Source organism: Gobius niger, assembly GCF_951799975.1.
Source record: "Gobius niger genome assembly, chromosome: 13".
Classification (NCBI taxonomy): Eukaryota; Metazoa; Chordata; class Actinopteri; order Gobiiformes; family Gobiidae; genus Gobius; species Gobius niger.
Window position 1 is genome coordinate 5,013,643 of NC_136864.1, and position 27,431 is coordinate 5,041,073.

The 27,431-nt window shown below is 43.5% G+C and overlaps 1 protein-coding gene across 1 annotated transcript; it reads right to left on the reverse strand.

Annotated features, from left to right (window-relative positions):
* Positions 1-503: 503 nt before the first annotated feature.
* LOC306972768 (single-strand DNA endonuclease ASTE1-like) lies at positions 504-27,431 on the reverse strand (the record flags this gene model as incomplete). The annotated part of the gene is made up of 13 exons (XM_079569474.1): positions 27,254-27,431; positions 26,219-26,523; positions 25,887-25,990; positions 25,584-25,811; positions 14,853-15,039; positions 12,948-13,244; positions 12,575-12,782; positions 11,892-12,012; positions 11,653-11,794; positions 1,786-2,082; positions 1,153-1,366; positions 719-842; positions 504-621 (listed from the first exon to the last, which is right to left on the reverse strand). Exons 1-13 carry the CDS (start codon positions 27,375-27,377, stop codon positions 504-506), a joined length of 2,469 nt encoding a protein of 822 aa, XP_079425600.1. The 5' UTR covers positions 27,378-27,431.

Here is a 27,431-nt window from a genome sequence, read left to right on the forward strand (position 1 = left end):
AGAAGAAGAAGATCTTTTATATAGCTCCTTTCACAGACATGGTCACAAAGCGCTTTACATGAGACAATATTATATTATTATTATATATATTCACTCCATACTCAGTGGTGGTGAGCTACGTTTGTAGATTCAGTTTCCTCTGGGGGAGACTGACAGAAGCGTTGCTGCGACTGCACACGTCTTCGCCAACGGTTCCTCTGACCACCTCCATGCATTCACACACACATCATTCATCCTGGCCTATTGTGCATGTTTTTAGTGGTAGGGGAAACTGGAGTACCTGGAAGAAACGTACGCAGACACGGGGAGAACATGCAAACTACACACAGAAAGGCCCCGTCCAGGTGGGAATTGAACCTTGGATCTGCTGTGAAGCGAGAGCGCTAACCGCTGTGCAACCATGCCGTCCGCTCCCACCCATGTGAATCCCGACCAATCCCGTGAGACTAGTGTCGGGTCTGCAAGTCCTGCTGGAATTCCCACCCATTGCATGTCTCTACTGGCTATGGCTGCGCGATGGACAACAGAGCTTTGAAGTCTATATCTTGGATGTAGGACTGGTCCAAGAGGCCCCTCTTCATTTTATCCAACAGACTATAGACAAGAACTCCATTGTACAGTCTGCGAACAAAACAAAACAAATGAGCTTAAAGGGCATATATATATATATATATATATATATATAATATTTTGCATTGTAATACATTGTAATTCATACGTTGCCATGGGCGGCTCAGGGAGAGGAGCTCCCAGCAGCTGGTTCAAAAGGAAACTGTCCCTTACACAGGACTGCCATTGGTTCAACAAGTTACACCAGTGATGGTTCAAGAACCCCTTTGAACCTGAAACAGAACAGATACAGATCAGAGTTTCCTGTAATGGGAATGATTACACAGCACTGCTCAGAGTTCCTCTCATCTTTAATCAGAGAGTTCAGGAATCTAATCCACAACCATCTAACTTAGAGGCAGGAAGTCAAGATAGAACTACTCTGCCTCAGTTACACAGAAGGGCTTTGCACACCCTCAATAAACACTGCCTCTGCCCGCTTGACTCTTTGACTGCATCTAAAAATCGTTATCGATTGTCTCCTTATCGTTGACTCGTTATGGTCTGATGAGGAACATCCTGAGGTTCTAGTCTTTGATTTACCAGCATTTTTCCTGAGAGTGTCCCCTCTGCACCAGCCAATCAGCAGGGCCTTCAGCAGTGACGGGTCAGGAGGGGGCGTGGCCTCCTTTAACCAAAAGCAGGTAGTGGCCAATGGGAGGGCCAGGTCCCTCAGGTGAGAGGGCAGTGAGCTCAGACTCTGTTCATTCACTCCCAGAGCTTTCAGTAACACCTGCCTCCGCTGCTCCAGCGCTGTCTGCAGGAAGAAGAGGGAGTCCATTACTGTTTGTGTTTAACATGATGTGCGCCTCGTCTGGATCGTTTACTTATGTTGGATAACATTAACCTTAGCACTTTATAAATATAAAGCATTTATGCAGATCAAATGTAGATCTCTGTGATGAGGAAAGAGGAGGCGACTGATCAAAACAGAATTCAGATCCAATGGATGGACGAACAGACGGACGGACGAACTGTGTCTTGGGTTCATTGCCCGCAGCTCCCACACCTACAAACATTCAAATTCAACACAATACTCCGGTGTGCATTTGTAGCTAGAACGCCGCTCCGATTTAGTTCTATTAATACGACTGACAGCTGAAAATGAGCCCAAACATAGCAGAAAGTAGAACTGGTGGAAAAGAAGAGCTCCTCTGTTGGGAAACATTACTTTACCTGCGGCAGTGACTGAAGGCTGAGTTGTGGGGAGGCAGAGGCGTCTGTCTGGACTTTTGTGAATATGACCTCTTGTCTTTCTCTGTCCCGCTCCTCCACTTCTTTGTCCCGTCCCAGCAGCAGCCCGTACAAGACCCTCCGCAGAGGCAGCGACACCTGGTTTGCACTGGGTTTGTCCATGTAGTCCACCACCACACTCAGGCCCACTCTCTGATTGGTCAGAACATCCAGGAAGTCCGGGCTGAACCGGGCTTCGGTCACTGGGCATCTCATCCAGTCAGGAGCCACCTCCACCATCTGCAGAGGAGTCATGTGTGTGTTTCAGGCTTATTTACTTTATGATTGAACGCATACAATGTGTCTCATGATAATCGCTTTAAAATGCACACTCTGTTAATAAGGTTTCACTCGCGATCGGGGCTCATAAGTAAAACTCCACAAAACCAAAAAGTATCATTCTGTTGATTTGGATAATGAAATGGCAAAACTCTCCACAAAGTCAAGAACAGAAGTCCCAAAAATCCTTTAAATGGAAAGCCAGAAGCCAGATACATCCATCCAAAAACAGTGCTCCGATATGCATGCACGCACTGGGAGAGTGATGAGGGGGTGGAGGTCATCACCTGACCACTCCCATGATGCACTTCTCTGCATAAGTTTCTGGCAGGAACAGAAGGCTCAGGTTCTCTGGGTCATTAGGGGTCTTACAATAAACTGGTTTCACTTACATTGGAGAATGTAATGTGGTGGAGTCATGTAAAAAGTATAATATAAGTTAATATTAGGGAATCATGACTCACTAAAGCATGCAGCAGAACAGGTATAAATAGCTCCAGAGAGCAATACTGGTTTATTAATGTAACTACAGTATCACAATTGATTCTGCATAGAGCAAGACTCAGTGTGTCATTTAGTGGGGGCCCTTGACATTTGGGGAGCCTGAAGCACTTGCCCGGCTTGTCTAAATGGTAAACTACACTTAGTAGTAGTTCCGTTATTTAAAAAAGAAGCAGCAGCTTTGAAACGTTTTGTGAAATTGGACTTATTTTGTGTGTGTCCTTGATTTTTTGTATATATATATATATATATATATATATATATATATATATATATATATATATATATATATAAAAAAAAAAACTAACTAACTCTTCCTCACCCTCCGCGGGCGGTCTCTTTTTCCTCTTGCTCGGGTCCTCTACCAGAGGCCTGGGAGCTTGAGGGTTCTGCGCAGTATCTTTGCTGTTCCTAGAACTGCACTTTTCTGGACCGAGATGTCTGATGTATTTCCTGGGATCTGCTGGAGCCACTCCTCCAGTTTGGGGGTCACTGCCCCGAGTGCCCCAACGACCACGGGCACCACTGATGCCTTCACCCTCCAGGTTTTCTCCAGCTCTTCTCTGAGCCCCTGGTATTTCTCTAGTTTCTCATGTTCCTTTTTCCTGATGTTGAAGTCGCTTGGTATCGCTATGTCGATCACAACGGCTTTCCTCTGCTCTTTGTCCACCACCACAATGTCCGGTTGGTTCGCCATTACCATTTTGTCCGTCTGTATCTGGAAGTCCCACAGGATCTTGGCTCGGTCATTCTCGACCACCTTTGGAGGTGTTTCCCACTTTGACCTTGGGGTTTCCAGCCCATACTCTGCACAGATGTTCCTGTACACTATACCAGCCACTTGGTTATGGCGCTCCATGTAAGCTTTCCCTGCCAGCATCTTACACCCTGCAGTTATGTGCTGGATTGTCTCATTGGCCTCTTTGCACAGTCTACACCTGGGGTCTTGTCTGGTGTGGTAGATCTGGGCCTCTATTGCTCTGGTGCTCAAGGCCTGCTCCTGTGCAGCCATGATGAGTGCCTCTGTGCTGTCCTTTAGTCCGGCTCTGTCTAGCCATTGGTAGGATTTCTGTATATCCGCCACTTCAGTTATGTTTCGGTTGTACATGCCGTGTAGGGGCTTGTCCTCCCATGACGGGACCTCCAGCACCTCATCTTCTGTTCCCCATTGTCTGAGACATTCACTGAGCACGTCATCTGTCGGAGCCTTGTCCTTGATGTACTTATGGATCTTGGATGTTTCATCCTGGATAGTGGCTCTCACGCTCACTAGTCCTCGGCCTCCTTCCTTACGGCTAGCGTACAGTCTCAGTGTGCTGGATTTGGGGTGGAACCCTCCGTGCATGGTTAGGAGCTTTCGCGTCTTAACATCTGTGGTCTGTATCTCATCCTTTGGCCAGCTTATTATTCCTGCAGGGTATCTGATTACTGGTAGGGCGTAGCTGTTTATTGCCCGGGACTTGTTCTTGCCATTGAGCTGGCTTCTTAGGACCTGCCTTACTCGTTGGAGGTATTTGGCCGTAGCCGCTTTCCTTGTCACCTCTTCGAGGTTGCCATTTGCTTGTGGGATTCCGAGGTACTTGTAACTGTCCTCAATGTCTGCTATTGTTCCTTCTGGGAGTGAGACCCCTTCTGTGTGGACTACCTTCCCTCTCTTAGTCACCATCCGACCACACTTCTCTAGTCCGAATGACATCCCAATGTCTGCACTGTATATCCGGGTGGTATGGATCAGTGAGTCGATGTCTCGCTCATTCTTAGCATACAGCTTGATGTCATCCATGTAGAGGAGGTGACTGATGGTGGCCCCGTTCCTGAGTCGGTATCCATAGCCAGTCTTGTTGATTATTTGGCTGAGGGGGTTCAGACCTATGCAGAACAGCAGTGGGGACAGGGCGTCTCCTTGGAATATGCCACATTTGATGGAGACTTGTGCAAGTGGCTTGCCATTGGCTTCAAGGGTGGTTTTCCACAACCTCATCGAGTTCGCAATGAAGGCTCTTAGAGTCCTGTTGATGTTGTATAGCTCCAGGCATTCAATGATCCAAGTATGTGGCATTGAGTCGTAGGCTTTCTTGTAATCAATCCAGGCAGTGCTCAGGTTAGTGTGTCGGGTTTTGCAGTCTCGAGCGACTGTTCTGTCTACCAGGAGCTGGTGTTTGGCACCTCTGGTATCTTTACCGATTCCCTTCTGAGCTGTGCTCATGTATTGATCCATGTGCTTACTTATCTTAGCCGCTATGGTGCCGGACATGAGCTTCCACGTTGTGGAGAGGCAGGTTATTGGCCGATAGTTGGATGGGACTGTATCCTTTGAGGGATCCTTCAGGATCAGGATTGTGCGCCCTTCGGTTAACCATTCAGGGTGATTCCCATCCCTCAGTAGCTGGTTCATTTGTGCTGCCAAGCGCTCATGGAGAGCCGTGAGTTTCTTAAGCCAGTAGGCGTGTATCATGTCAGGGCCTGGTGCTGTCCAATTTTTCATACCTGAGGCTCTTTCTTGGACGTCTGCCACTGTGATGGTAACTGGATTCTGTTCAGGGAGGTTGCTGTGGTCCTCTCTCAGAGCCACCAGCCACTGTGCATCACTGTTGTGTGCTGCCTCCTTCTCCCATATGCCTTTCCAGTACTGTTCAGTTTCCAGCCTTGGTGGGTCTGCTCTGTTATTGTTACCCTGCCACTGAGCGTACACTTTCGCTGGTTGAGTTGCGAACAGGCGATTTACTCGTCTGGCTTCGTTGTCTCTCGTGTATCTCTTTAGGCGGCTGGCCAAGGCTTGGAGCCTTTGTTTGGCAGTTTCCAATGCTTCAGGTATGGGCGCCTGGCTGTACCTTTTGGGTACTTGCTTTTTCATTGCACCTTTCAAGGCCTCTGTTAATTGACTCACTTCCCTCCGTGCTGCCTTGATGTTATCCTCCAGCCTTCTTTTCCATGGTGGGTATTTCATCTCATGGTTGCTCTTCCGATAGCCAAGCGTCTCTAGGATCACTGCTGCTGTGGAGTATATCAGCTCATTGGTTTCAGTGATGGTTGATGTAGGAATTGCTCTCAGAGCTGCATTCACATCTTCTAGGAGACTTTCTGACAGTACTTCTCTCAGCCTCTGTAATTGGCTTCGGGGTTGCCTGCTGGACATTTTTGCCATGATCTTATTTTTCAGGTCAGTCGCTGCCTCGCTTATTGGGGCTTCGTAACTCCCCTCTGACCTGGTGTCCTGGCTCCCCGTTGCCGGAGCATTGGTGTTGTACCTCGTCAATCTCAAGTTGTGATAGCAGTTGCCGTTTGTGGATGTTGGAACACTGAGCTACTAGTTGTTTCGCCGTGAGTTTGGACTGTGGGTTTCGAAGTAACCATTTCTCCCACATCCTCTGCATGTAGCCCCTCTGACTAGGGTTACTGGAGTAGTAGCATTCCATCAGAGCCCTGTTCTCGCATCTCTCCCATTCCGCCTTGTTCCAGTAGCCCATTTTACATCGAGGTGCTCTGGTTCCCCAGCACCTGACGCAGACCTTGTTTGGCCGGGCGACGTCTGAGCTGGCATGTCATTCATTTCATTGTCTCTCATCATTGTATGAGGTAGGCAGTAGCGTGAAGGGTCTTGCCTAAGGACCCACACTGGCAGCCCATTTCCCCAACGGGGGATTCGAACCGGGGTCTACTGTGTGCAAGTCGGGTGACTTACCACTTGAGCTAGCCATATATATATATATATATATATATATATATATATATATATATATATATATATATATATATATATATATATATATATATATATATATATATATATATATATATATATATATATATATATATATATATATATATATATATATATATATATATATATATATATATTGTTGGAGCTAATTTGTACTTTTGTTTATTTTAGGCTTAAGTTATAGCCTAATTTATTTTCTTTCTTGCTAAAGTTAATTTGCTTATTTTACATTTATTTATATTATTTCTGGTTTGCTATGTCCGTTAATTTAGATAATTATTTCCGTTGTTGTTTATTGGTCACTGTTGCTTTCGTTGAATACATAAGTGGGTCAAGGTGGGAGGGACCTCAGGCTGCGAGGGCTTATTCTTTTTTACCAGCTACAGAGAGGCAGCAGAAATGTCTGTGAGCTTGCTTACTGTTGTGAATAAACCTCCTCAAACGCATTTTTCCGCATGGACATTGTTGATTTGATGATTCCTCTTACCCTGCGTAAACCCAAAGTCACGACGCAGCCTCAGTTGCCATTTGAGAAATTGGAATTTTTGTTTTTTGATTTAAGTTTATGGACAAATAGCCACTACATGAAGTAAAAAACCCGCCTTTACCTGGAAACTGGACTAATTTGCTGGATTACCCCCTGGAAAACCTGGATTACGCACCTGGACGCTGGAACCAAGACAAAGGCTGGGCCGAGCGGTGGAGGCGGCGCGGGCTGGACACAAACATCACAATCCGACCCATCCGTCTGTGTAAAACTTCGCCGGACGCCGCATCGTGGAATGGGGACGCCACTGGAGCGCTGGAGCTGCGTGTACGCGTGGATGAGCCATATTGTTGCAATTTGGATTCGCACAGGCCCAAAGCCTCAACAGCTGATTCACGGCCCCACTCAACGACAACGGCGCGCACCAACTCCGTGCGCAAAACCAACCATCGCAACCATCAAGCAACAGTTCTGCATGGTACGTGTCCCAGCCTCTTTGCAAATAACTCTGGCCAGCAACGTCAATAAAAAGGTAAAATGTCTGACGTTGCATCCAAAGTCACTAGTGACACGGCGCTTTCCACTAAAAGGCGCACAAGTTACACCGTTAAAGGAATGATGTTTTTTATACAAACGTGTCAGGAAAAAAGATCTAAGAAGTACAAACAGGCCAAGTCGTACATGAGTCAAATGGATCAATTGATGCATTCTGCAGACAATATTGATGCAGTCAAGTCTCTTTTGGATAAAATGATGATGTGTTGATGAGGCTAAACAACATCATTTGTCGTTTGTGTCACTGGACTTACCTCAGGATGAAAAGGAAAAACAAAATAAATATTTTGAACAAAAGGAAAATGTTTTTTCAAACTTTGTTGATGATGCCAAGGGTTGGTTGTCAAATGCAGGCCATTCATATGAACTTCCAATCAAGCCTCCTGAAAATCAAGCTGATATAGGGCCTGAGGACAGTGCATCCAATAAAGGTTCTGTTGCGCGCTCAAAAACTGTCTCTAAAGGGTCAAAAGCTTCATCAAGTGCGTCTGCAAAAATATTAGCGCAAGCAGAAAAAGCAGCATTACAGGAGCGCATTGCTGTTTTAACGCAGAAGCACATTTTGGAGGCACAGGAGGAACAAGTAAAACTTGAACAAGAGGAATTAAGAAGGAAACAGGAAAAAGACCAAGAGGAATTACAGAAAAAAAGGGGAACATTTAAGGAGGGAAAAGGAACAACTTGCTCTGGAGGCAGAATTAAAGGTACAAAATGCAAGATTGGAGGTTCTGGAAATAAACTCAAAGTGTGGCTCAAAAGTGTCAAAATGTGCCTCTAAAGCATCAGATGGCATGAATTCTTTTTTGGAAAGGTCAGAAACTCAAGGAACATATGGACTAAATCCTAATGCTGAACGTTTTGTGCCCATTAACAAAAACTCTGAACCTCCCCTGATGCGCTCATTAAATGCTGTCCCTGCCAGTGTCAAGCCCACACATGTTGTAATACAACCACCCATACCAAATGTCAACAAGCGCGCTCACCTGAAGTAAAATAAAGATGATAAACCAAGTCAGATCCGTCTATCACCAATCTCCCTGCGCCAAATGTCCAGTCCTGGGGAACACCGAGGCTGTTCACCAGTTTGGCCAGGTACGGAATCCCCATCTTCTGCTTCTGTGTCTCTCACAAAGGACGAGCGACGCGCCTCTGTTTTTAGGCTGCGCAGTTTTGCTCCTTAAGTTTCGTTTTTGAGCCAGGGGCAGTACTATTTTTGATGACGCAGTTTACGCACAGATACCGTTTTTATTTATTTAGCCTTTATTTAACCAGAAAAGTCCCATTGAGATGAAAGCATCTTGAATGACTTATTCGTTTATTGCCACAGGCTTACGTGTTGCTAGTTTTTAGTAAAAGCAGGTCATCTGTTTTCAATAATCTTTATTTTACGTCCCCTTCCTTAGAAGTCTGCATCTGCACAATACATTTGTGGAAGTATTTTCTGTTTAGTGCCTTCAATACGGCTACATGGAACAGAGGTCCAACAATGTATTGATTGATTGTAAATATATTTTTTTGTACAGTCGACAGTGGCACAGTTGGTAGAGCGGGTCGTCTCACGATCGAAAGGTCGGGGGATCGATTCCCACACTGTCCTTGTGTCCTTGGGCAAGACCCTTCACCCACTGCCTCCAGTGTCTGTGTACATTGGTGTGTGGATGAGTGACTGGTTCCTTAGTGTAAAGTGCTATAAAAGTTAAGACCGTTTACCATTGAAAAAAAAAATCCTTAAAACACATTTATTTGCGTTGACGTTTGGTTGAGCTGCATTTTGATTCTTATGTGTTTTTTTACTCTCTATTTTTATGTTGTTTATATATTATTACAAGACCAGATGTATCTCAAATGATAATAATAATAATTTAAAAAACTAATCTATACCCCTGTGATTCCCTTATCCTTTGTCGATTGTCTTTGTGTCCAACCCGTCTGTGGCTGTTCTGCATTTTCTTCCAAAGGGTTTTCAATATTTTGCATCTGAATTCTTTGTACTCATGTTTTGGACTTTTGACTTTTTGCGCTCATTTTTTGGATGTCTGGTTTCTGCTTATTTCTATAAGAGCGTTTTCCACTTTCACATTCAATGCGTCTTCCTTTCAGTTTCGTTTTTGACACAACGTGACTTATCGAGTAAGACAATAACCGGGCTTGTCTGAAGAGACAAAAGTGTATTAAGGCTTTTTTGTGAAAGAGAAACATAAAGGAGTTACTGACTGAGCAGAAAACAAAATAACGCTCAGCTTTTCTATTCACAGACATATATTTGCACTCAAGAGTAACTCATCCATTTGGACTATATGATGAGATTATTAAAAGGTAAATGAAAATTGCTTATGTGGTATATTATTTTATTTTTTTTCCGCAACACTGTTGTCAATGACGGCAGCTATATTGACCCAATGACCCTGTAAAAGGCAGACATAGGTGAGGCATGGAGCCGGTGGCACAGTGGTTAGAGCTCGTGCCTCACAGCTAGAAGGTCCCGGGTTTGGTTCCGACCCGGACGGGGTCTTTCTGTGGAGTTACATGTTCTCCCTGTGCCTGGTGGTTTCCTCTGGGTAATAATAATAATAATAATAAAACATGTTAATACATGTTTCTCACTCCATCAGTGAAGGAGTGAATAATAATACATTGACTCCATCACCGAGTCTGGAGTGAATGAATAATGCACGGAATTGTAAAGCTTTGAGCGTCTGGAAAAGCGCTATAAAAGATTAACACATTATCATTATTATCACAAAAATACATTTTGAGAAAATGGCCCTTGATATTTCCCAAATAAATCCACAGAGAAACATTGAATCAGCGAATGATTAAACATGTTATTTTTGGTTTGTTTCCAGGTGAGAGTTCATATATTAAGACGCCCAATAGTTGGAGTTCACCATATAGAATGTGATGATGTCATAATGTCAGGTGGAAGACAGGGGCTACTTTTTGTAAGAAATCTCCAAAACCAAAATGGACAAATGTTGTTCCTCGTCAGTATTTGACAGTGACTGGATTCACAAACCGGACATATTATTTTTATGGATGAAAGTTCTTTCTATTGACCAACTTCACGCTCATGATTTTGAATATCGTCTCCGATTTTGGACGCCTTTCAGAGAAAATAATTGGACATTAGTTTATATGTGCAGACAGAGAAGACGATGACATTTGAAACACTTTTTGTTCCATGTGGATTCTCACAGTAATGACTGAGATAAAAGCAAAAACTAAGACAAAAAAATCACCATAGAAACAATAATGTAATTTTCAGCTGCCTTCCACCTCAGTATTAAACTATAGGCTCTTTAGAATGTTGGCCTAAAACCTAAAAAAAAGAAGTTTTGCCTTAAAACGTAATATCACAAATAAAAATCAAAAGACTCAACCTGACGTGCTCGGAAGCCCCGCCCGCCTGCGCGAGTGATAAAATGTCACCAATCCTGATCCGCCACATGGAAAACATATTACCTCCGTCATTTGCACTGTAGAGATTTCTATTGTCTTTCATCCTCATATTCATAACGCCTCTTCTTAACCGTGCACTGCATTTCAATTTAAGTTAAGCCATAAGCCCCGCCCCTGCACATTCTCATTGGATGACACATCAAGGCCGCTTTTACAGTTAGCTTTATTAATATTGCAGTTTTGCAAATGTTTAAGTTGAGGGACAGGGTCATGGTTAAGGTTAGACGCTCATAGACAGTTCCACTCTTGTTCGTCCATATCGCTTTCTTTAAAGGTATAATTAGAAAAGAAAAGATACACATCCTTTTTGCTTTGAAAAGTTTATTCACACTTTTTATAGCGAAGGGCCCACAACAAAACCTCTAAAGGGGCGATTGAGTAACATAGTCAGAAAAATATGAAGACACGACATTTCCCCGCATGTGGCAACTATCCCCAACTACAAAACACTACAAAGCTCTCAAATGATTACATTGGATTTTTCAGGAACTAGTTGTTTACAGGCTTCAATAAAAAACACCAAACACTTACACAATTGGTTAGACCTCTAAAAATACTGAGTGAATAAAAACAGATGAAGAAACAGGATCAAGTCATAGCGCCCCCTAGTGTGGCCATTAAAAGCAATGAGACAGCCAGCCCCAGACTCCTTTACTGATTTATGCAAATATTTATGTAAGTCCAGTTAAACACTCTGGTGGTGACGGTGCTGCGTTATGGAGAACAGCACGAACTGGTGTGAGCTTTTTAGTATTTATTTATCTTTTGATTTCTTATTTGCATTCTTTTTTTGAGGTGCTGCCATTGCTTGGTTTGGACAGTTTCTTTCTATCGGCCTCTGTGCGATGGACAGCAGGGCTTTGAAATCTTCATCTCGGATATAGGACTGGTTCAGGAGGCCTCTCTTCATTTCGTCCAACAGACTATGGACAAGAACTCCATTGTACAATCTGTGAAAAGACAAATGAGCTTCTAGGTTACCAGGCGTCTAACTTAGAGTGAAAGTCAACAGCAACTTAAAGTTCTGTTAAGCTGCATTATACTTACCCTGCCATGGGCGGCTCAGGGAGAGGAGCTCCCAGCAGCTGGTTCAAAAGGAAACTGTCCCTTAAACAGGACTGCCATTGGTTCAACCAGTGACGGTCCCGGTCCAAGACCTGCCCCAAATCTGAAACAGAAGCGATATAGAGATCATAGCATTAGGAATTACACAGGACAGCTTAGAGGCGCTCTCGTCTTTAGTCAGAGAGATCAGGAATGGGTGTCATTAAAGATACCAGAGAAGGAAAAAAAAAAGACAAAGTTTTGACGTCTGTTGGGTCCAGTTTCACCTCGGATAAATGATACAAATTTTAAATACATGTTTTTTTAATGGAAAAAAAAGTTAAATGGACTCAACTTATATAGCGCTTTTATACCTTTATCAGGCCCAAAGCGCTTTACAGTAAGGAACCAGTCACCCGTTCACACTCTCTCTTGGACACAGCAACAGTGTGCATTTGCAGGAGCTGGGATTCAAACCCGCGACCTTCCGATCATGAGGCGACTCGCTCTACTAACTGCGCCGCTGTCGCCCCAAAAAACATAATTGTTCCGTTTTCTGGTTTTGTTTGATGAATATTTTAGTGTAGAAAAAGTATCGTTCAGGTATTGGAATCAAAAACCAAGTATCGGAGCCCAGCCCTACGCCTGATAAGCTTTTCCTATCGTTATTTAACTCTTTGATTTACCAGCGTTTTTCCTGAGAGTGTCCCCTCTGCACCAGCCAATCAGCAGGGCCTTCAGCAGGTCAGGAGGGGGCGTGGCCTCTTTCAACCAAAAGCGGGTGGCGGCCAATGGGAGGGCCAGATTCCTCAGGCGAGAGGGCAGTGAGCTCAGACTCTGTTCATTCACTCCCAGAGCTTTCAGCAACACCTGCCTCCGCTGCTCCAGCGCTGTCTGCAGGAAGAAGAGTAAAACCTTCACACACACTGACCAGACGATATCAAAGATTCAGCATTAAATGTTATGTTTGGAATCACATTCATTCTTAAAGGTTAAAGCTAAATCATATGAGGTTAAATTTCTATTTCTCTATTTCTCTGTTGGGAAACATTGCTTTACCTGCGGTAGTGACAGAAGGCTGAGTTGTGGGGACACAGAGGCGTCTGTCTGGACATTGGTGAATATGACCTCTTGTCCGTCTCTGTCCCGCTCCTCCACTGTCCTGTCCCGTCCCAGCAGCAGCCCGTACAGGACCCTCCGCAGAGGCAGCGACACCTGGTTCGCACTGGGTTTGTCCTTGTGGTCCACCACCACACTCAGGCCCACTCTCTGATTGGTCAGAACATCCAGGAAGTCCGAGCTGAACCAGGCTTTGGTCACTGGGAGTCTCATCCAGTCAGGAACCACCTCCACCATCTGCAGAGGAGTCATGTGTGTGTTTAAGCCTCGTTCATGATCTAGACTCATAGGATCCTTCACGTTTTAACACATACATGTCCAGATACAATATGTCCCATGATATTAGGATATGGGATGTTGTAAGGATAGATGTACTGGACACAATAACCTGCTAGTGAATGTGGCAATTTTATCCCTAGTCAAACAATGCGGAGCCTCCCCATTTGATCCAAATACTGTTGTAAATCGTTTGGCCTAAAATTGAGCTATTTTTCATGGACTTGACAATATTTCCGCATTTTCTGAAAACCTTAACAGTGTTTTGATCACTATTAGGTGTAACTGCGGTATTTCTCAAAACCCTCTTAACAGCCTGATGTGTCACAGTTCTCACAGGGCACAAACGCAAAGCACGGCAGGGAAGGTAAATTATGATTTATTACAAGGATAAAGGTAAGTAATACTTGTACGTTTACCAGGCAGACACACTGGCAGGTAAGCAGTAAGCAAGCTGACCGGCAGGTATGTTGCAGGAAGGCAGGTATGCAGGCACACAGGGGACTGAACAGAGGAGCGGGAAAGTAGGCGGTGACACCTGGACACAGGATTAGGTAAGTACAAAGTAGAGCAAAAGTTCAAAACAAAACAAACCTTCTCCTAACACCAGTATGCAATAAAGATAAAAGTCCACTCTTTGTGGACTAAATCCTTCAGCATCAGTCCCCAATCGAGTCTCACTGAGGTGCTCGTTCCGCCTCCAGTTCTGTGACTTCTGGAGTGTTCAGGGTAATTATGGCAAGTTCAAATACTGAGATTAAGCAGTGTTCATTTTGTAAATGTAATTCCATTTTAGTCCAGATTTAGTCAAAAAAATATCTTCAATTTTAGTTTAGTTTTAGTCGACTAAAATTACAAGTAAATTTAGTTGACAAAATTTAAGACAAATTTAGTTGACTTTGCATTTATGATATTTATTATAACCATATTAAATCAAGGTCCTCTGCTTCATGGAGCTTCTCCTACATGAGCAAAGCTCAGAGCTGATCCTTTGGCAGTGAATTTACATGATATGAGGCTCTTGCAGACGGTCAATAGAAGTTTGGATGATTTCAGTCTCTCCTTTTCATTTTTATTTAGTCTTATTATAATCGACTAAAATATCTGGACATTTTAGTCATAGTTTTAGTCTCATGAAAAACTTTTCATTTAGTTTTAGTCCAATTTTAGTCATCAAAAATATCACTTTGACTAAAATTAAGACGAAATATTTTAGTCGACGAAATTAACACTGAGATTAAAGGGACTATACAGAGTTAAAATTTTCCTCCCCCTACATGTTCCAACATGTGTAGAATGAGCCCAGACCTGGCTGGCTAAACTGCCTCTAAAATCCTGCACTGTCACTCAAAAAGGTGTTAATTCAGGTCCAAAGTGGTGTCATGCACAGGCTTTAATATAGAAGGTGCAGTTACACGTATGACCTGAGGTGGCAGTAGTGAGTATAAAATGGCTAACTTGCATCTAGCCCCTTTAAGTAGTTGTTGAGACGTGTTGGTACTACTTTTTTAAACCAATAAGATCCCATTCTACACATCAGTCTAACTGAACTGTAATGTTATTTCTGACCTGCGGGGGCAGTGGAGGGAGGGTGTCCTGATTGAAGAAGTCGCTGAGTGAGCTGAGTGAGCTGAGAGGCAGGCTGTAGTGATCGGCCGCCTCCTGGAGACTGTTTATCCTCTGCTCCCTCTGCTCCGGTGAGACGTCCTTCAGAAACTCCTCAAACACTCTCTGAGGATCAGCATTCTTGAAACCGCTGTGTGAAACAAACTCAAATGATCAACTCAAACATAATAATAATAATGCATCGGTTTTATATAGCGCTTTTCTGGACACTCAAAGACACTTTACATTGCACTATTCGTTCACTCCATACTCGGTGGAGGTAAGCTACTATTGTAGCCACAGCTGCCCTGGTAGACTGACAGAAGCGAGGCAACCAGTCTGCGCCATCGGCCCCTCCGACCACCACCACTCACTCACTCACTACATTCGCCAGGCTTCCTGGTGTTACCAAACGGTCTCCCATCCAAGTACCGACCAGGCCCTTCCTGCTTAGCTTCCCAGGTCTGACGGGATTGGGCAGAGCAAAGGCGGTATGACCACAACACATAAGTCCACTGTGGTGACGCTGAGGTTTTGGGTGATTGAATTTGGAACTTTGGGACTGATTTGGGTAAAGCCACATGACTGTTGGACTGCACAGCATTATCAGCTGAAATCCCACATCACTTTGCTGTGTAAACTGTTTAATCCTCAGTCTCACATCTCTGAGCTGCACCTGCTCTTTGTTCCTTCTCTCGCGCTTCTTCTCAGGCTGTGATTGTTTTCTGATTGTATATTCTACTCTAGACTGCAGGACTGCCTCACTCCCACACTCATGGGCACAGACCTGCCATGCACGAAAAATCCACCACGAGGGAGGCACAGACTAGAGACTATAGAGCAAGAAGCTGCTCTGAGGGCTTTCACCGGAACTTTTACTAGACTGCACGTGTGGACCACAAACAATCATGGCGGAGAACCTAAACGCAACGCAGAGGTCGACAAATGAAGGCTATATGTTTATTATTGGTGACGCATGAGTCTCTAACGTGTTACCTTCATAGTAAAGTAGAGCAGTAACAAGCTACTTTTCCAGAGGAGAAACAAGCTAATTTACTTTACCCAACACTGATTGTAACTGTTTTTTGTTTTTAGACATGTGTGATTGTTCCACACCAGACATATATGGGGACACAGGAGACAAAGGGTTTAAAAATATATTGTTATTTTATAGGTTTTGAATAAATTATTTCTCCAAAAACCTCCAAAAACCCAAAGTAACAACAGAAAGGTGGACCTGGTGAGCCGGGCAAACAGAACAAAAAGATGTGGCACTGGACCAACCCTATACAGGAGTGGTTCTCAAACTGGGGGTCGGGACCCCCAAGGGGGTCGTGAGACAAATTTGGGGGGTCACCAGATCATTTAGATAAAATAGCCATATTTTCATTAGAATATAATCTGATACTTTATTGTAGCATGCGTGTGCTATTTTACCCAGAGTGCCATTATTTGTTTGTAGTTTGATGAATTTTATTTTAGCCATTTTTTTTTTTTTTTTAACCCCTTAACTCCCACCTGAACAGAGCACATTTTCTCCAGTTTGGCTTTACCCCAATCCAAAAGCTTCTAGACAAAAGCTGAGACGAAACAATGATGGAATGGGACAAAAAAAATGAGAAAAATGTGACAAAAAAATGACAAAAATGTAACAAAAAATTACCAAAAATTAGATAAAAAATTTACAAAAAAATTACTAAAATTTGACAAAAATTGACAAAAAAAAAGACAAAAACTTACAAAAATTAGTTGAATACCCAACAAAAAAATGTGATGACGTGAGGAAAAAGATCCTCTCGGTTCAGGCGGGAGTTAAGAGGTTTAGAATTATGTCGGCTACTATTGCTGTTTCTCACGGTGTGACCCGAGCGGGGGTCACGAATCCCTTTTACTGTTAAAATGGGGGTCGCGGCGCCAAAAGGTTGAGAACCACTGCTATACAGGACCGTAGAAGCTGGTGCTCACATCCAAACTAAAGGTAAAACCCCAAACTATACCTGTAGCTGTCGCAGAACAAATGTATTTATTTTTGTTTTGTATTGTGGTTTGAGTTGTTCTGTCATGCCTGTGCTGCGTTGGTGACCCCTTGTGGTCGATTGGGAAAATTGCGGAGCGCGGGTCACGTGTTTTGATTGGAGGGCGCGAATGGCTTCCGGTGGCTGCAAAGCACGGACGCAGAAAGTAGCTACGGAAATATTGGAAATATTGGGACTGAAAATGGACTTTGACCACTCCTAGATGTTGGTGCAGAAGGCGCACACGGTGTGTATTGGTTTGTGATGTGTGTGTTTGTTTTGTTTTATTTTTATTGACAAATATTTTGTTTTTGATTATAGTTTTTCACGGTGGTTGGTCGAAGGTCCAGCAAAAAGAAAAGGCTGTGACAAAATAAACAACGACTAAAAACATCAGTTGGAGCGTGGCTTATTCTGTACGAACAAGAAACTTTGGGAGCAGTTATAGTGAAAAACGTGTCCCACTCCCTTTGGTGCTTCGTGTAACAACACGCGTCCCGTTGGTGCCAAGTGAAGACCCTGGCCTACCACACCCTGTCGGTGAAGGTGAAACATGTGTCCCATGCTGTCGACAAGGAGGAGACAACGTGGCCTGTCGCTATCGGTCTGAGAGAGGGGCCAGTCGGTGAAGGAGCAACGAGAGAGCGGCGTGGCATCGGCGTGGCATCCGCGTGGCATCGGCACGATCATGCTTCGAGGGAACAGGGCCCGCGTGGAGATCATCAGCCTCTATGGTCCTACAGCAACTGGATATCCAAACCTCAACAGCTTTGCCAGTTGAATAAAAGGAACTAAAGCTTCATCTAAACACCGTGCAAGTCTACAGTAAGCCACAGTGCCGCAAGGATACCAGGTTTGACTGGATCTACAGAGTTTGGTAATATTACTCAAAATACAAAAAAGAGAGAAAACAGAGATAAGAGTTAAAAGCAATTGTTTTCTGTTTTGAGTTTATCCTGTGCTGCGACACTTGTATTCTTTGGTATTTGTGAAATATTTCAAAGGTTTACTGTGCAAATAATTTAGAGATGGAGCCAGACACACGTGTGTTAGAAGAAGTAATTGAAGCTTTAGAAGCAGAGAAAGCTCAATTAGAAGCTAAACTACAGGGTGAGGTTGAAGATTCAGAAAGAGAAGAAGTTGAAACTCGCATAGGGGATATCTGTGCAGACCTTGAAATGCACAAAATAGGAAAACCCCAGCCAGCAGCCGAAGTTGAAACAGAAGTTAGGCGTTCAGAAAGAATTAGACGCCCAACAGAAAAAATGTTTGAACTTATAAAAGATGACATAATAAGCAGAGAAAGAAGTTTCATGTCAACATATGTGCATTTTAAGGCAGAGGTTCAACTTGCAAGGTCTAAACTGAAAGTAGAGTGCTCTAAAGCTGAGTTAAGTGACATGATTCAAACGATTGAAAATTGTGAGTCAGATTTAAAGCAGAACTATTTGGCTTTACGTACACTGACCGCACCATCTCAGGACATAAGAAGGAAAATGGACAGTTGCAATGCAGTTTCCACTGAAATCATTTTGCTTCTGAAAAGACGTTACACAGATGTTGAAAAGGAGTTTGACGCACAAGCTGTAAAAGAATCACTCCTGCAGTTACTGCAAAGAGATGATGCAAGGTCAATATATGGATCAACAGTATCAAGGGCTGAAAAAAGTCAGTACAACACTCTTAGTGAGCAAGGGACTCTTTTATCTGCAAAAAGGGCAGAAGCAGCTGCACGTTTAGCGTCAAAACGAGCTGAAATGAACAGAGAAATGGAAATCTCAGTACAAAGACAAGAGATTGTAGCTCAGCAGGAAAAGTTGAAAAGGTTGGAAAATCAAAGGGATTTTGAGGCAATAGAGGCAGAATATAATGTGTATGCTGAAGAGGAATCCAAAGTAAATGCTGAAATAAAAGATAGTGAAATAAAAGTCACTTCAAGTCAGCCTCCGATAAAGCATTACACTGTCCCGCGCCCACAAGTTCTCCGGGATCCAACTCCAGCTACTTTCCCTGAGGTTAAAAATAAGATTTCCCAAAATGTGTCAGTCCCACAGACCAGTGGCAGTAAGTTCATGTCAAAGGACAGTGAAGTATCTCTAGTTCAGGCGCTTAAAGAATCGCTCACCATGACTAGACTTCCAGCCCCAGAGCCATTTGTATTTAGTGGGGATCCGCTAAAGTTCATAGAGTGGAGCACTTGCTTCAAGGCTCTCATTGAGACAAGTTGTGTAGACCCGGCACATAGACTGTTCTATCTGAAAAAGTACATAAGTGGAGAAGCGCTTAGTGTATTAGAAGGCACATTCTATAGAAGTGATGAAGAAGCCTATGTACAGGCTTGGGAGGCTTTGAATAAACGTTACGGCCATCCTTTTGTAGTTCAGAGAGCTTTCAGGGGAAAACTAAGCAGTTGGCCAAAGATTGGGTCAAAAGAGTCGCTCAAATTGCGTGAGTTTAGTGATTTCCTCATTTCATGCAAAAACGCTATGCCCCATGTACAAGGTCTCAGGGTATTAGACGATTGTGAGGAAAATCAAAAAATACTCCTCAAACTTCCTGACTGGGCAACAACTCGCTGGAACAGACATGTGACCAAAATACTGGATGAAGGAAAGGAATATCCAGGTTTTGCTAAATTTGCTGAGTTTGTAGCTGAAGAAGCACGCATAGCATGCAACCCAGTCTCTTCCCTGTTTGCATTAAGGACATTTGACAAACCAGACAAAGATCAAAGGCGTTTAAGGCTAGTGTCCTAACAACTACAACAAGAGTGAACAAAAATACAAAGACAACAAGTACAATTCAGAACAACAAGGGATTCAAACCTAGCCCTTCTGCAACTCAGAACAAAAGACAAATCGAGTGCATCTGCTGTAAGCAAAGTCACTTTATTTACAAATGTGAAAAATTTGCTGAAATGTCCTTTGAAGAAAGGAAAAGATTTGTCACTGAGAATAATATGTGCTTTAGTTGCCTCAGAGTTGGACACTTTTCTAAAAACTGTCGTCAAAAGGCTACTTGTAATGTTTGCAAGAAAAATCACCCCACTCCACTTCATGAGGACCGTCAACAAGTAGACAAACCTGAAACGCCACCGCCAGAGGAAAATGCTTCTGCTGTGTCAAATAACGTGAGAATGGACAATAGCAACCGAACGTCAATGATTGTCCCTGTGTGGCTATCTTGCGCAGAAGGTAATGGACTTGAAACCTTGGTTTATGCACTGCTAGATACTCAAAGCAGCAACACGTTCATTGTCCAAGATATTTGTGAAAAGATTCAAGCACTCACCGAACCAGTGAAGCTTAAACTGACAACGATGACAGACAGGGGATCAATTGTACAGAGTCAAAGAGTGGATGGACTGAAAGTAAGAGGCTACCACTCACAAGAGTACATTGAGCTACCACCCGCGTACACTCGTGAGTACATCCCCCTTGAACAAAACAGTGTTCCCACTTGTGAAACGGCAAAAAGGTGGACACATCTCAAGAGCATTGCAGAAGAGATGCCAGAGCTGTTAGATTGTCCTGCAGCACTTCTGATTGGTTACGATTGTGCAAGAGCTCTGAAACCAAGAAAAGTAATACCAGGCAATGACTACGATCCTTATGCAATCAAGACAGACTTAGGTTGGAGTATCGTGGGATCCATCAAGCCTTGGACAAGTTCAATGGAAGTAAACGGAGCATGCCATCGTATTTCTGTCAAAGAGATGCCATCTATCACACCCTCTTCTGTGATTAGAGCGCTGGAAGCAGATTTCCTGGACACAAATCCTAAAGAAGGAAACATATCACAAGAGGACATTCAGTTTTTACAGATCATAAATGAAAATGTACACTTCAATGAGGAAGGTCATTTGGAAATGCCTTTACCTTTCAGAGAGCGTCCACAGCTTCCAAATAATAAACAGCTTGCTACAATACGGCTGAAACATCTGAAAGCAAAAATGGAAAGAAATCCAAAGTACAAAGAGGACTATGTGAGATTCATGATAAGTGTCTTTGAGGATGGTGATGCAGAGGAAGCAGTTGGCATATCTGCAGATGGCAACACATGGTATATACCTCACCACGGGGTATACCATCCCAGAAAGCCAGAGAAAATAAGAGTCGTGTTTGACTGCTCTGCTAAATGGGAGGACACCTCTTTGAATGACCACCTTCTCACAGGCCCAGACTTAATCAATGCTCTCATAGGGGTACTCTGCAGATTTAGAGAACACCAAATCGCCATAACGTGCGATGTCGAGAAAATGTTCCACCGCTTCCATGTCGCTCCAGAAGACAGAGACTTCTTAAGGTTCCTGTGGTGGCAGGATGGGAACACTAGTGCAGAGCCCAAAGAGTATCGCATGCGTGTTCACATTTTCGGAGCAGCATCCTCGCCAGGATGTGCGAACTATGGCTTGAAATTTCTTGCTCGTGAACATGAAAAGGACTATCCATTAGCAGCCAGCTTCATTCACAAAAACTTTTATGTGGATGACGGGTTAATCAGTGTTGACTCCATCCAAAAGGCAAAACAGTTGGTCTGTCAAGCACAAGAAATCTGTGCAAAAGGGCAAGTTGCGCTTACACAAATTTGTGTGCAACAAAAGAGAGGTCTTAGAGGTCATACCACAGTCAGAACATGCTAATAATGGCAAAGACGTAAATCTGAATTATTCTGATGTGCCAATGCAAAGTGTTCTGGGAGTGAAATGGAATGTAGATGCAGATACGCTTTCATTCAGTGTGGTCCTCAAAGAAAAGCCAGCCACACGTCGAGGAATCCTGGCAACAGTTGCAAGTGTGTATGATCCATTAGGATTTCTCTCTCCATACATTCTAACAGGAAAACAAGTACTACAGGAAATGTGCAAACGTGGCGTAGGATGGGACGATCCTATTCCCCCTGCATTGGAAACCAAATGGAAAACATGGCTGAACGATCTGGAAAATCTACCAAAGATTCAAATACCAAGATGCTTCATTCCTGAGGACATGGGCACACCACAAAAGATCGAGCTGCATCATTTCGCAGATGCGAGCAGCAGTGGCTACGGGCAGTGCTCATACATAAGGATTGTCGCCAAAGACAAAGTGCACTGTGCTCTGGTTATGGGAAAAGCCAGAGTGGCTCCCACTAGGGTAGTCACTATACCGCGTCTTGAGCTCACTGCAGCTGCAGTTTCCGCAGGAGTAAGTAACTTCCTCAGAACAGAGCTTGAGCTAAAGATTGATGAGGAGTTTTTCTGGACTGATTCACAAGTGGTGCTCGGGTACATTAAAAATGAAGCTAGGCGCTTTCACGTTTTTGTCGCCAACCGAGTACAGAAAATCAGAGACTTTACAGATCCAAAACAGTGGTTTCACATCGAAACAGATCAAAATCCAGCTGATCACGCTTCTAGAGGTCTCAAGGTGGCAGAGCTCATGAACTCAAACTGGCTCAAAGGACCTAGATTTCTATGGGAACAAGAACTTGTTACAAAGCCACATTCCCCAGAGCTTTTAGTGGGAGACCCTGAAGTAAAAGTTCTTAAAACTAATGTTCTAGAGAGAGACAGTTTTCTTGAGAGATTCTCTAGATTCTCAGACTGGAATACAGCAGTTAATGTTGTTGCAAAGATAAAGAGACTTACCAAAAAAGACAAATCAAAACCCATTAGTGTTGAGGAGAGACAAGCAGCTTCGTTCGCACTTATTCGGGTAACACAGAGACAAACTTTTGAACAAGAGATGAAACAGTTGAGTGAAAAAGCAAACAAATTGCCCAAAACTCATAAGTTGTACCAACTTGATCCTTTTGTTGATAATGACCTACTTAGGGTAGGAGGGAGGTTAAGAAAATCCTCAGCATCATTTGATTTGAGACACCCCGTCATTCTCCCTAGGGAAGGCATTGTCACACAACTTATTCTTGACCATTGTCACAAGAAAACGCAACACCAGGGTCGAGGCCAAACACTAAATGCACTCAGAGCCAGTGGCTATTGGATTGTAGGTGCCAGTAAGGTAGTGGCCCGTCACATCAAAGGTTGTGTTGTGTGCAGGAAGGTACGAGGGCCAACACAGGAACAACGTATGGCTGACTTACCAGCTGACAGAGTAGATCCCTCACCCCCTTTCACTTACACAGGAATAGACTGTTTTGGTCCATTTTACACGAAACAAGGTCGAAAAGAATGTAAACGTTATGGTCTTTTGTTTACGTGTTTAAGCTCCAGAGCTATTCACATCGAGATGTTAGAAGATCTTTCCACTGATGCGTTTATAAATGGATTGAGATGTTTTATAGCGATCAGAGGAGCAGTGAGACAGATTAGATCCGATCAGGGTACAAATTTTGTCGGAGCTAAGAATGAGTTCGACAAATGTCTCTTAGAGCTGGACAAAGACAGGATTGCTACTTATTTAGCTAAAAACCAATGTGACTTTCAAATGAACGTTCCTGAAGCGAGTCACAGAGGCGGAGTTTGGGAACGCCAAATCAGAACCGTCCGAAATGTTTTGAGTTCTGTCCTGGCACAAGCCACAGGAAGATTGGACGACACCTCTTTGAGAACTTTCTTTTATGAGGCCATGTCGATTGTAAACAATCGTCCGCTCACTACCGACACTATCAATGACCCAAAGAGTGCAGAACCTTTGACGCCCAATCATTTATTGACAATGAAAGAGTCAGTGCCACTTCCACCTCCAGGCGACTTTGTCAGCGAAGATTTGTACGCTAGAAAGAGATGGCGAAAAGTACAATACTTGTCTGAACAATTCTGGCACAGATGGCGCAAAGAGTATTTAACAAGCATAAGCCTAAGACAACAGTGGCATACACCCAAAAGAAATGTACAAGTCGGAGACATCGTCATAGTCAAGGAAGAGAATATTCCCAGAAATGAATGGAAATTAGCGAAGATTGTCGAAGCGAATGAAGATGATGATGGCTTAGTACGAAAAGTTAAGATTCAAGTAGGACAGAAAGCTTTAGGAAAGAAAGGTGAACGTTTAAAACAATTATCTTTTCTTGAGCGACCAGTTCAGAAACTAGTGGTACTAGTGCAAAATGAGTCCTAAGTTTTCCAAGATTTAAACAAAGTTCAAAGGTTGATGTTTTTTGAAAATTACAATGTTTTACTTTACTGTGTAAATGCAACATTTTGTAATTTTGGTGGCAGTGTAGCTGTCGCAGAACAAATGTATTTATTTTTGTTTTGTATTGTGGTTTGAGTTGTTCTGTCATGCCTGTGCTGCGTTGGTGACCCCTTGTGGTCGATTGGGAAAATTGCGGAGCGCGGGTCACGTGTTTTGATTGGAGGGCGCGAATGGCTTCCGGTGGCTGCAAAGCACGGACGCAGAAAGTAGCTACGGAAATATTGGAAATATTGGGACTGAAAATGGACTTTGACCACTCCTAGATGTTGGTGCAGAAGGCGCACACGGTGTGTATTGGTTTGTGATGTGTGTGTTTGTTTTGTTTTATTTTTATTGACAAATATTTTGTTTTTGATTATAGTTTTTCACGGTGGTTGGTCGAAGGTCCAGCAAAAAGAAAAGGCTGTGACAAAATAAACAACGACTAAAAACATCAGTTGGAGCGTGGCTTATTCTGTACGAACAAGAAACTTTGGGAGCAGTTATAATACCTGTGTTAAAGAAAATACAAAAACAGGACAGTCCCACCCGGTCAAAACAGGAGCAAAAACTGAGCAGCCATTTGCTGCGTCTGAAACGAGCAGATTGGTAAGAGCGCTTACGCCAAACCGGATGTGCGTCAGCGTCCCCCATGACAAGAAGCTTCCGAATTGGGCTTTCAGTGAGGAAGTAGTTAGGAAAAGGAGCCTCAATGCTAACTATCATAGCCACTTTAGCATAGGGACATCTGGTGCTAACTAACCAGTGATTAGGAGCTATGTGCCATCCCATAAGCCACTGCGACAAACCCCCCACCCCCCTCGCCCCCACCCTGGAGTGATTCATGCGCAACCACTGCTGATTGACAGGAGCACATTTAATAATTAAAAAAAATAAAAAAATAAAAATACGATTCTGCACAAGCCAAACTTTAGAAAAGTGACAAAATCCATGTTGTCGTCCCCACAGCTCAGTCACATGTCAGTGTTAAAAAGTAAACTCAGTAAACAGATTAAATGCTTTTGTTTTCATTTAGTAGAAACTTAAGCCACATGGATCATTTGCTACTGTAGCTTTACTACAGCTGTTCAAATAAAATAACACTAAAAGGGAAATGTATGGCTCATTTGGATTTTTTTTTTCTCCTTAAATGTCTTTGTTTGGACACTATGTTGTTGTTGTTGGACACTGTACAGTAGGGGGCGACATGCACTTTTGTTTGGCCTGCACTCCACCAATAACCAAAAACAGCTGTTGGTGATGTCACTTCCCTTTCCCCTGTTTAAGGACGGACGGATTGTTCAAAATGCTGCTGAAGCTCTAGTTCCCTAACTGCATAGAGGTCAAACAGTTGACCCCTTGAAAGGTAAAGGAGTTAGTTACTAGTGTTAGAGCTTAGAGGCTACAATGTGATGGTTTCGGACGCAGCCCTGGTGTGGCCTGCACCATGCTTCAGAGCCTCAGTGTGCAGGCCGAGGCTGGGCGGAGCCAAGAGAGCAGAGACCGCACACCTCAGAGCAAATCAGATATCAGAGCTTTTGAAGGTTGCCCAGTTAGTCTACCTGATCCTTTGGAGTAACTCCTGTAATTGCGCATCGGATAACCACCGCTGTTCACCGAACCTCATGTCACCAGCCCCCAATATGTTCTTTGTGTAGTCGTTTCCCGCCAAAACAGCAAAGACTGGCAGCTGCTGTGGCTCAATGGAGAAGGTCTCACAGAAGCAAGAGAAGTGGTATCTCTTACAGGGGATGAAGCTCTGTGCTCCACGCTGCTGCACCTCCTGCCACCTACAGGACGCCGGAGAGAAAGGAAAGGGTCAGATGGAGCAGAGGATGCAGAGAAGAGGTCAGCCGAAACAAGACCTGAAATGATTATTGGGCAGCATCCCTCCGGTCAGGGGGAAGATGAAGAAGTCGCTGTCGTTGGAGAGGACAGGGCAGCCCCACTCCTGAGCCAGAGCTGCAGCCTGGACGAAGGATTATCATCAAGAAATGTCAAAATGTAAGAATATTATTTTCTGTTGATTTGATTTGTGTTCATTTAATAGTGTTTATACTGTATCTTCATTAGTGTGAAGTAGCTTTACACAAAATGTAATCCAATGTACTCGAACAATTTTAATTTCACCACATTTTCACTTCAAACATGTTTTGAGGTGCGGGATAATCAGTACTAAAACAATAGCCGCCCTCACCTGTCGGTCAGTCTCGGTGTAGGTTCGGGCCAAAGGGACTTTCAGCTCGTCCAGTGTCTGCCTGAACACTTCCCAGATGAGGGTGGGTAAGACGCCCTTGGCCTCCCCAGACTTCGCTTGCCGACCGGCCTTCCGCACACGGCTCTCTGCTCTCTGCATCTGTGTTTCCCATTTCTGGTCCGAAAAGTCCGCACAGCCGTCAAACACCACGTACGGACGGATGTCGCATTTATGGAGCGCCTCAATGAACTGCGTAACCAGGTCCTTGAATGCACCGTACTCACCCCCGTGGTTCTGGTCCAGCCCTAAACGAGAGCAAAGACAAGATCATAGAATTCCAAAGCCTGACCTGTGGGTTTCATCTGTTTTGGCCTCACTCTCCTGCCTTTCTCAGAAGATTGATTGATCAATTTATTGATTGATTGTTTGTTTTATTTTCCTGTTTGCATTAGAAAAAGCTGGGTACTGTTTTTATTTGATACCGCTACTCTAACAATACTTCTTTTGATACTAAAGTATTTGTCATCTAGAATCAGAACAATAATGTTAATTAATTCTATTTTTTTTTTTTTTAAGTGTCACGTGATGTCGCTATGACACTCAGCTGAGTGAAACAGATTTTGACGTAGGCTAGTCTTCCTACTTGGGTCAGTAGGATGACAGCGCCATCTGCAGTCCATGGTAGAAATATCAGGCTGAAAGCAGCTCTTTTTACCCGTGCATCTGACACTGAAAGTATTTGATCAGCCCTCTTTGCTTTTACTGTAATTCATGAAATGATGTTTTATGGATTGATTTGTTTGATTCTGCCTTCTTTTAATTGTAAATAACTCATTTTGAATTCGAGCTCTACAATAAACTCTTACTTATACCTTAGTAATTAATTGAGTTATTAACTTTAAAAGTTAAGCCTGATCAATGACTCGTAGTAGTAGTAGTAGTAGTAGTAGTAGTAGTAGTAGTAGTAGTAGTAGCGCTAATATAGATCTAGTAGTTCAAGATTCAGCCCCTGTATAAAAAAAAAAAAGCGCTCACCTGAAGTAAAATAAAGACGATAAACCAAGTCAGATCCGTCTATCACCAAACTCCCTGCGCTAAATCTCCAGTCCTGGGGAACACCGAGGTTGTCCACCAGCCTGAACAGGCTCAGAATCCCCATCTTCTGCTTCTGGGTCGCGCAGGATGAGCGATGAGCCTCTGGTCTTCGGATGCG